Below are 10,791 nucleotides of genomic sequence, written 5' to 3'. Positions count from 1 at the left end.
GTTTTGTTTAGTTCTTTAGTTCTTAGTTTGCACTTTACAACACTTTGCACTCACTACATTCCACTCATCCAACAGCTGACACACTGATATCACTGACTTACACACTCCATACATTTTGACTCTTTGTTGCACCTTTTGGTTAATTTTGGAGTAATAAAACTCTTATTTATACTTGCAATGCTGTGTGTCTCCCTTTTTGTCATGGCTCACGAGCCGGGTCATGACAAATTGGGGGCTATGTCCGGTCCGGTTTAAAACTGGTAGATCGTTGAATTTGGCAGATCAATTTTGTCTCTACGGAGCTTGAAACCTTGATTGGTTATTTTTGTAGTCTGTTGGCTACTGTGGAGATACATGGCATTGATTTGGTTTATTTATCTGAATTAATGGTGCTTTTTGTAATTTCAGACTTGGTGCAATCTTAAGGTAAGTGTCAAATAGGTGCAAAAAAAAAATTGTGGGTGCACACGTCCTCTGTAGGTATAGCGGCGATTCCTCTTTAGGATCGTTGGGCATTTTTTTCAACCTGGTAGTGCTGCGAAAAAAATGGTTTGAGCTCTGTTCGTATGAATTTTGCTCGGGATCACATCCGTAGTCCGATGGTGGGGTTGCTAGTTAGTAGTTGCCTTGACCAGCTAGCGGGTTTGATTATGTTCGACCAACGGAGTTCGACATGACATGACAGCGCGTCATTGCATGCCGGGTCATGACAATAGGCAATATCTAATTGTTCCTTGTCTTGGCTAGCGTGTAACTACCCACCATTACTTCGCATGAAGACTAGGGAGGAGTTAAGATTAGGGGGATAAAATAGTGGGAGTAGAGGGGATTGTGTACTGTTTTGGGTGATTTGAACCTCGGCACCGTTCATTTTGACATTTACAGTTACTTTGACTAAAGGCATTTGGAGAGAGGGAGCATTTTTGTTTGGTGTGGATAATAAAAATAAAATAAAATGGCCTGCATTTATATAGCGCTTTTATCCAAAGCGCTTTACAATCAGTAGGTAGTCTACATTCACCCATTCATACACCGATGGCGGCAGGCTGCCACGCAGGGTGCCTACACACCATCGGGAGCAAGGAGGGTTAAGTGTCTTGCCCAAGGACACAACGACAGCAGCTGGGAGGGAGCGGGGATCGAACCGCCAACCCTTGCGTCATTGGCCGACCCGCTCTACCTCCTGAGCTAAAGCCGCCCAAATAATAAATATATAGGCTATTAAATAAATAAAAAAATGTCTGATCTAGTTGCTGATTTTGTTAAATCTCCATCGGAGGGTTTTTTGGACAAGTGTACCAAAGAGCAGCTATTAAAAATTGCGAGTCACTATGAAATTGAGATTTCTGATAGAAGGTTAAAAGACACTGTTAAAAGTATTTTGAAGGTAAATCTGTGCGACATGAATATTTTGGCTGCTACTCCGGAGGAGCTTTCTCCTCGTAAAATTTCTGTTTTGCCTCCGCCTGTTTTTGCAAGCAGTAATTTAACATTTGAACAGCAAAAAGAGTTGCTTGAGTTACAGTTAGAACACGAGAAAAGGAAGCAGGAGACCGAGATTGAACACGAGAAAAGGAAGCAGGAGACCGAGATTGAGAAGCAAATAATATTTGAAAAGTTGCGGTGTGAGGCAGAGAAAGAAAAAGTAGCCTTACAGAAATACAAATTGGATTTGATCAGAGATGGTAAAATTAATGCTGACAGGTCTGAGGAGTTGGATAGCTCCAGGCTTGGTTTTGAGTCAGCAGATAATTTTGATATCTTGGGTAATTTGCGATTATTGCCCAGTTTTAATGAACGGGAGCCAGAAACATTTTTCTCCTTGTTTGAGCGTGTGGCGGAGACAAGGAAGTGGCCACAGTCTGCTCGTGCGCTAATGCTCCAGTGCGTCTTGACCGGTAGAGCGCAGGAGGCGTACTCATCATTGTCTTTTGTAGACAGTCAGAAATATGATGTGGTTAAGTCCACTGTGCTAAGGGCATATGAATTAGTACCCGAAGCTTACCGCCAGCGTTTTCGGACGTGGAGAATAGGTGATAAACAGACGCATCTCGAATTCGCCCGTGACCTGACTGCTCATTTTACGCGCTGGTGTTCCGCATTGGAGGTGGTGAATTTTGAACAACTGTGTGACTTAATAGTCCTGGAGCAGTTAAAAAATTCCGTGCCTGGTAATATTGCCACATACATTGGTGATCAGAAAGTTAAAACTGCTGCCGAGGCTGCTGCTTTGGCTGATGAGTACGTTTTGACGCACAGGCGTGACTTTTGCGGAGCGCGCACGCGTAATACTGGGTTTGAGGCGGTCACTCAAAGTGCACGGTGTTTATTCTCCTGGCCGTACATATAAGTCCGACGTGCGCAGTGGCATGCAGAGTTCAGATAATATAAAGATCTGTAACTATTGTCATAAAAAGGGGCATGTGAAAGCTGACTGTTATGCTTTGAAGGGTAAATCAAATGGGGTAGGAGTGCAGGCGAAAGGAGCCTGTCTTGCCGTGTCTGTGCTGAAGTTGCCTGTGGTAAATGTAGCAGGTGATGGGGTGCAGGAGAAAAGTCAGTCTGGGGAACTGGATTCTTTTTTGGCTTTTGTGTCAGAGGGCTGGGTTTCTCTGCTGGGCAGTGAGGTAAAAGTACCAGTCAGAATCCTGCGAGATACAGCTGCTTTTGATTCCTTCATACAGGCCTCAGTGTTGCCATTTTCTAAGAAGAGTGAGGCAGGTTGTTCTGTCCCTGTTCTGGGGATGAGCATGAACGTTTTGCACATTCCACTTCACCTTGTCATGCTGCATTGTGATCTTTTCCAGGGCCAAATGACTGTGGGCGTGCGAGCAGCACTGCCAATTGAAGGCATCACATTAATTTTGGGGAATGGCGTTGCAGGGGGGCGAGTATGGGCTGGTGTACAGCCGCCATCTCCTGTGGTCTCCTCGGTTCCATTGGTGAGGAAGCAGCCAGATGAAAATGAGAAGCACTTTCCCCAGGTCTTCACTGCGTGTGCGGTAACGCGCTCTATGGCACATGCCAATCCTGAGTCTGGTGGTGGGAAGAGTGATGCATCAGAAGTGTGTGCATTTTCCCTGTCTAATGTACCTCTCTCAGTTTCACAGGAAGAGCTGAAGGTTGAACAGCAGGCGGATCCTTCTCTGAGGGGTCTGTTGGAGCAGGTGCTTTCCGGGGAGGAGGTAAAAAGTAGCTCTCGGGGTTATTTCATGCAGAACGGCCTGTTGGTCAGAAAATGGGTGCCTCATGGTAACAGTTTTGTCGGAGACCCCATTGTCCAAATTGTGGTGCCGTCCAAATTCCGTAGGTCAGTTATTAAAGTGGCTCATGACGAATCGGGACATTGGGGTATCAGGAAAACATATGATCGGGTCCTGCAGCATTTCTTTTGGCCGCGTGTGAAAAAGGATGTGGCTACACATATTAAATCATGTCACACATGTCAACTGACTGGAAAACCCAATCAAACTATCAAGCCTGCTCCTTTGTTCCCTATCCCAGCTGTTAGCCGACCTTTTGAGCATTTAATCATTGATTGTGTGGGTCCACTGCCTCGTTCTCGTTCGGGTGCAGTTTATCTCCTCACGGTGATGTGCCAAAGCACGCGCTATCCGGCTGCGTATCCATTGCGCACGATAACTGCAAGGTCTGTGGTGCGCGCACTTACCCAGTTCATCTCAGTTTTCGGTATTCCGAAAATTATTCAAACTGACCAGGGGTCCAACTTTACCTCCCATTTGTTCTCCCAAGTGTTAAAACAACTGCGTGTTAAGCACAACAAGGCTTCGGCCTATCACGCGCAAAGTCAGGGAGCGTTGGAATGATTTCATCAGACACTGAAGTCATTGTTGCGCGCGTACTGTACTGAAATGGGAGGAGACTGGGAGGGGGGGTTGCCCTGGCTGATGTTGGCATCTCGGGAAGTGACGCAGGAAAGCACTGGTTTCAGTCCAAACGAGCTGGTGTTCGGGCATACAGTGCGTGGCCAGTTGACGCTGCTGTATGATCAATGGAAAGTGGCAGATCCACCCAAAAATCTCACTGACTTTGTAAACGGTTTCCGGCATAGGCTGCATGTGGCTGGAGAGCTGGCAAAGAAAAATCTGTCATCCGTACAAGGAAAAATGAAGAAGCTGTTTGATCGTCGGTCTGAGCGCTGAGTGTTTAGTCCCGGTGATCAGGTGTTAGCCTTGCTACCCATGACCACTTCGCCTTTCCAAGCAAAGTTTACTGGCCCGCACAAGGTCCTAAGACAAGTGTCTGAAACAATTACATCATAGCCACTCCTGAGCGCAGAAAGGCAACTCAACTCTGCCATGTGAATTTATTAAAGCCTTATTTCTCTCGTGTGCAGGAGTCATCTCAGGTTGACCTCCCGTCTCCTTCAGAGCGCGCACGGCCGGCGTGTTTTTTGGGGAGGGTGTCTGCGTTTTCTGTCCCACAGACTGTGGATGCAGAAGTGGAGGATGGTTTACCTGAACTTGGCTCTGCTGTGTTGCAAGGTCGGTTAAAAAACTCTGAGTCTCTGCACAAACTTGAGGGGTTGTTGGGTCACTTATTGTTGTAGAAAATTGAAGTTCCATTGGCATTTCCTAATCAATAAGCTATAAGCTATAATTGCATACACATAACTAATGCTATGAGTTATTAGTCATAAGACATCTCACAAATGCATATTTGCATATGCAGAGACACATAACTAGTTTATCAAGGAGGATATATCTCCCCTTTGCTCTAGCCTTCAGAAACTCAGCATGACAATGACCATGAGACGGGGACGCTTGCTGATAACAGTCTCCCAGTTGGACTGAGCTGACGCACACTCCAAACTATTAACACATTCCTCTCCCCTCCTCTCTCTCTGTTTCTCTCTGCCTTCCTTGCCTATAAAGCGTGTGTCAAACTGTCAATCGCTTCTGAATATTGAGACTCTGTACATTGATCAGATGGTACATTGAGATTCAGTCTCTCCTATAATGCAGTTTATAGGAGAATGTTATAGCTTTAAATATACTCTTATAAGACAACTTTCTGGCTCTTGGCTTCATTCATTTGGTTTATATTAGCTGTTATATATATTATATTGCGGATGAGGAATGGTGAAATTCTATTCTCTATCACTTATCATTGTCACAACAGGCGGATCTGATGGAGCTTATTAGATCTTTTCCTTGTTTATTCAGTGACGTTCCTACTCAGACTCACTTTATTGAACACGATATAAACAACGGAGATGCTCAGCCAATTAGGCAGAGGTTTTATCGTGTAAATCCGGAGAAACGTAAATATCTGGATGCTGAAGTCAGTTACATGTTAAAAAATGGGATTGCTGAACCTTCATCGTCGAGTTGGGCATCACCTTGCCTGCTGGTTCCAAAATCGGACAACACCCCAAGGTTTTGTACAGATTTCCGTAAGGTGAACGCGGTGACCAAACCAGACTCTTTTCCACTCCCGCGTATGGAAGACTGTGTTGACCAGGTTGGCCATGCCAAGTATGTCAGTAAATTTGACTTACTGAAAGGCTATTGGCAGGTCCCGTTGTCGGAGCGCGCATGTGAAATCTCTGCTTTCATAACACCAAATGGGTTGTACTCTTATCGAGTTATGCCATTCGGCTTGCGTAACGCACCTGCAACCTTTCAGAGGCTTATGACGAAAGTTCTGTGGGATTTAGAGGGATGTACAGTCTATTTAGATGATGTGGTGGTCTGTGCGAATAGCTGGTCGTCTCATCTGGAGCGCAAGCCGCTTGGCTGATGCGCATCTCACTGTCAACCTCGCCAAGTGTGAGTTTGCGAGGGCGACAGTGACATACCTGGGTCGGGTGGTTGGGCAGGGTACTGTTCGTCCAGTGCAAGCTAAAGTTCAAGCTGTTGAGCAGTATCCTACACCTACCACAAAAAAGGAACTCATGTGTTTCCTGGGTATGGTGGGATACTACAGGTGTTTTTGTAGAAATTTTTCCGAAGTATCTGCGCCACTTACAGACTTGTTAAAGGGTTCTGTCATGTTTACCTGGCCCTCTGTTTGTCAACAGACCTTTAAAAGGGTGAAGGCACTGTTGTGTAATGCCCCAGTTTTGGCAGCGCCTCGTTTTGACCGTGCTTTCTCCCTCCAGGTCGATGCAAGTCACGTGGGGGCGGGAGCTGTCCTTCAGCAAAGTGATGATCTAGGTTTTGATAAACCAGTGAGCTTTTTCTCAAGGAAATTTAACTCATACCAGCTAAATTACTCTACCATAGAGAAAGAAGCACTTGCACTAGTGTGGGCGCTGATTCATTTTGATGTCTATGTGGGCTCTCGTGTTGTGCCTGTAGTGGTCTACACCGACCATAACCCCTTAACCTTTCTCAATTCTCTGCAGTGTCCAAATCAGAGACTGATCAGATGGTCGCTATTGTTACAGTCGTACTGGCTAGAGATCCGTTACATCAAGGGTCCTGACAAGGTTGTGGCGGACGCTTTGTCCAGAGCTCCTTATGAATAAATAGCCTGTTTTTTTTTAACCATGCCTGTTTTCTGTTCATCCCACTTCATTCTTTTTTCTCCTCCCATCTTAAATTGCTTCTTACTGGTACCAGGTTGCTGATGGGGGGGGGTGAGTAGAAGGTGATGGTGGGTGACAGTAATCAGGTTGGTTTAGCAAATGTTTGACTTATCATTATGCTACTAACTGAAGTTAAACAATTATGATTATGACTGTTTAGGGAAAAAACATTTTTAGTAAAAAATATATATCTAGTTTACACCAAACTTTAAAAACAGTGTTGATTGTTTTGTTTTTCCTGATTTATTTAAAGTTGCTAGTAAAAAAAAAAATGCACATTTGAATTAAGTTCACTGTTCTAATAGAACATTTTGGTATCATAACTTTCGATTGAATTCTATTGAGTTATGGATTCTGGTTCCGGGGTTGGGACCCCGCTTCTATGGGGGAGGGTGTGACGGCCCTCTGCTTTGCAGGGCCTGCTTTGTGTGTGTGTGTATGTGCATATGCTCTGCAGGGCTTGGTGTGTGTGTGTGTGGTTTCCCCCTTCAATTGCCTGCAGTCCAGTATAGGTGGAGTTAATCAGAGCAACCTGGAGCACCTGATCAGTCTCCAGGAGGCTTTAAATCTGGCTGGCAGACCTCAGTCTGTCTCTCTCCCTCTCCATGCCAGCACCATGTTTTGTTTAGTTCTTTAGTTCTTAGTTTGCACTTTACAACACTTTGCACTCACTACATTCCACTCATCCAACAGCTGACACACTGATATCACTGACTTACACACTCCATAGTACAGTTTGACTCTTTGTTGCTGTTACGACTGTGTCGTTTTCTTTTCTTATTGTACTTTGTTATTTCTAATTAAAGGTAGATTCGTAAATGGACTTGAGTCCAGTCCATTTACTCATGTGCTATTTCTCCTGACATGCTTCCTGTGTGTGGGTGTTGCTCTCAGAGAGAAGTGTGTCTTTGGTTCAGTCTTTCACCAGGTGCAGCTGGTTGGAGAATTGGATCCACTAATCACCTGCAGAGACTGCTGATTGGATGGCAGCCCTGTCTGTCTGCCTATAAAAGGCGTCATTATTCAACATGGCGACAGAGCTGTTCTGGGATGTGTGAGGCCCAGACTCTCTCATCCGCACATCATCATTCATTACATTATTGTATTTTCTTCATTGCATGTATTGGCCTGTGTTAATTCATGTTTTCTTGTTGTTTTAGGAGCGATGCGCCTGTGTCTGTGCTAGGGACCAGTAGTGCCGACCGGTAACATCAGGTAATAGTAAAGCGTTGGCCTGCTGGACCAGATCCTCTGTCAGCTAGAGCGTATCGTCTCCTTTTTCTTTTTATGATTTGAAAAATAAACATGTTTTTGTATATTTGAACTTGTTTCTGTGTATTTCATGTTCTGGTCCCAGACCTAGACTTGGGGTCGTAACATGAATTGGGGGCTCGTCCCGGTCTTGTTCCTGTGTTTTGTTTTGCTCTGTCATTGAGAGCAGAAAAAACCCGCAAACCCGCATTTCACTTGGTTTTTGTTTTTTTTCCTTGCTGTATGGGTTAAAACAGTAAAATAATTGCAAATTCCAGTGTGGTGGTTGGAGGATTGTGAATGGGACATGTTAATCTGTTTTTCTTTGTTACAGTTCATCTGTGAGCCGTGGGTAAGTTGATTGACAGTTTGTAGTGTATCGTAGTTTGTACTGTATTGTGGTCATGAGTGTTGTAGATAAATTTGTGCAGTTGCCTGAGTATGACTTTCTGGTGGAGTGCACAAGAGCAGAGCTGGTGGCTATCGCTCAGCATTATGGCATTGTCGTGCCTGGAGCTGCGAGAAAGAAAGCAGCAGTATTTCAAGTGGTTGTGGACACATTGGTGGCTAAAAATGTGATTGTTACTCCTGAGGCCGGGGGAGAGCGAAAAATAGAGGAAGAGGAGTTACTCATGTTACGACCCCAAGTCTAGGTCTGGGACCAGAACATGAAATACACAGAAACAAGTTCAAATATACAAAAACATGTTTATTTTTCAAATGATAAAAAGAAAAAGGAGACGATACGCTCTAGCTGACAGAGGATCTGGTCCAGCAGGCGAACGCTTTACTATTACCTGATGTTACCGGTCGGCAGTACTGGTCCCTAGCACAGACACAGGCGCATCGCTCCTAAAACAACAAGAAAACATGAATTAACACAGGCCAATACATGCAATGAAGAAAATACAATAATGTAATGAATGATGATGTGCGGATGAGAGTCTGGGCCTCACACATCCCAGAACAGCTCTGTCGCCATGTTGAATAATGACGCCTTTTATAGGCAGACAGACAGGGCTGCCATCCAATCAGCAGTCTCTGCAGGTGATTAGTGGATCCAATTCTCCAACCAGCTGCACCTGGTGAAAGACTGAACCAAAGACACACTTCTCTCTGAGAGCAACACCCACACACAGGAAGCATGTCAGGAGAAATAGCACATGAGTAAATGGACTGGACTCAAGTCCATTTACGAATCTACCTTTAATTAGAAATAACAAAGTACAATAAGAAAAGAAAACGACACAGTCGTAACAGTTGCACATTCTGGTTAATTTTGGAGTAATAAAACTCTCTTTTATACTTGCAATGCTGTGTGTCTCCCTTTTTGTCATGGCTCACGAGCCTGTGTGTGTGTGTGTGTGTGTGTGTGTGTGAGAGAGTTATGAGGCGGTCAGGACTCACTTCATCAGCAGAGTCACTCATGTTAACAGGAACAAACTGGCTGATGGGAACTGTAGCTGAAGCGTCCCGGACTGCAGGAGACAGGCAGGCAGACAAGACACAGAGAGAGAAGAGCAATGGTCAGGTGACCTGTCCTCAGCACAAAATATTTTCAAAATGGTCCAACTGCTGCTAAAAAGTAAACAGAAGTATGAAAGAACAGCTGTGATTGTTTTGATGGTCTACCATGCAGCACCATCTGGTTTACCAGCCTGTCATTACAGAACATGTGATCATTTCAAATGATTCAAACAGACATAATGGTGCAGCAGTTCAGAATCAGAATCACTTTTTTGACCCCCGGGGGGAAATTATGTCATGAGAGAGAGAGTTGCTCACACTTGGATAGGGAATAATAATAAATAAGTTTTGTAATTTCATCCATTTTCACTCCAACTGTCTCATTTGTCAGTTTCCTGTTGTCCTCTTTTCCCATCACCATTACATATCGCCTATTGCAGGCACATTTTTTTTACAACAATTCCCCTAAAGATTTGCCTGTGTAAGAATAGTTATTTCTTTCTTTCTTTCTTTCTTTCTTTCTTTCTTTCACTCACCCACAGTTGTCTCTGTCACAGTATCGGCTGTCGATCACTTGCTCGTTCTCTTTGATCAGGAAAGACTGGATGGTGGTGTTTGTCCCAGAGAGAGAGAGGGAGGGAGAGAGAGAGAGAGGGAGAGAGAGAAAGAGGGGGAGAGAGGGAGGGAGAGAGGGAGAGAGAGAGAGGGAGAGAGAGAGAGAGGGAGAGCGAAAGAGAGAGAGAGAGGGAGGGAGAGAGAGAGAGGGAGGGAGAGAGAGAGAGAGAGAGAGAGAGGGAGAGAGAGAGAGAGTGAGAGAGAGAGAGAGGGAAAGAGAGAGAGGGAGAGAGAGAGAGGGAGAGAGAGAGAGAGAGAGAGGGAGGGAGAGAGAGAGGGAGAGAGAGAGAGAGAGGGAGAGAGAGAGAGAGAGAGAGAGAGAGAGGGAAAGAGAGAGAGGGAGAGAGAGAGAGGGATGGGGATTGATTTATTATGAGTATGATTCCAGTCAGAGACAGGTGACACAGCCTGATGATGATGAAGACATTACATGATGTATCTGTAAGGTCATGTTTAGTTTGCTCTGGCAGATGTGTCTGGTCCTCCTCTTGTTCAGAGAGATTTTCACTCGGCCTGAAAACAGTTTGTTTAATACTCAATTCTGATTGGTCAATTAAAGCATTCTATGTCTGTTCTTCTGTATAGCAGACCGCTCGCCTCATAAAACATCCTGATCTGGTGAACTCACAACCTGTGGATCTGTCTGACCAATATCCATCCCTGCTGCCCCGCTCGCTGCTCCACCCTCTGCCGATCTGGGGAGAGCGGTAGACTAGCACCATGCTTCCTCCGATACATGCGCAGTTGCAGAAGTCTGGTCAATTTAATGCAGGGATGTCAGAGATACGGCCCGCAGGTTTCATCCGGCCCGCGAGATGTTTTGGATTTTTTTTTTTTTTTTTTTTTTTACTATTTTTATTATTAAATTCGCACCCCATTATCATGAACTACGTGTGGCTAATAAG

At 44.9% G+C, this 10,791-nt stretch overlaps 1 protein-coding gene across 1 annotated transcript in view; it reads right to left on the bottom strand.

Annotated features, from left to right (window-relative positions):
• Positions 1-9,896, bottom strand: part of LOC310791632 (myelin regulatory factor-like protein) — a gene marked incomplete at its 5' end in the record, with an annotated part of 17,981 nt that extends 8,085 nt beyond the window's left edge. Inside the window, 4 exon segments of the mRNA XM_083653292.1 lie at positions 9,212-9,229; positions 9,231-9,262; positions 9,267-9,282; positions 9,808-9,896. Coding sequence (XP_083509418.1) covers positions 9,212-9,229; positions 9,231-9,262; positions 9,267-9,282; positions 9,808-9,896 — 155 coding nt within the window.
• Positions 9,897-10,791: the final 895 nt, after the last annotated feature.

This window comes from Poromitra crassiceps, assembly GCF_964638095.1.
Source record: "Poromitra crassiceps genome assembly, chromosome: 2".
Taxonomy (NCBI): domain Eukaryota; kingdom Metazoa; phylum Chordata; class Actinopteri; order Beryciformes; family Melamphaidae; genus Poromitra; species Poromitra crassiceps.
Note: the sequence above shows the minus strand (reverse complement) of the source record. Positions and strands in the feature narration are given on the sequence as shown.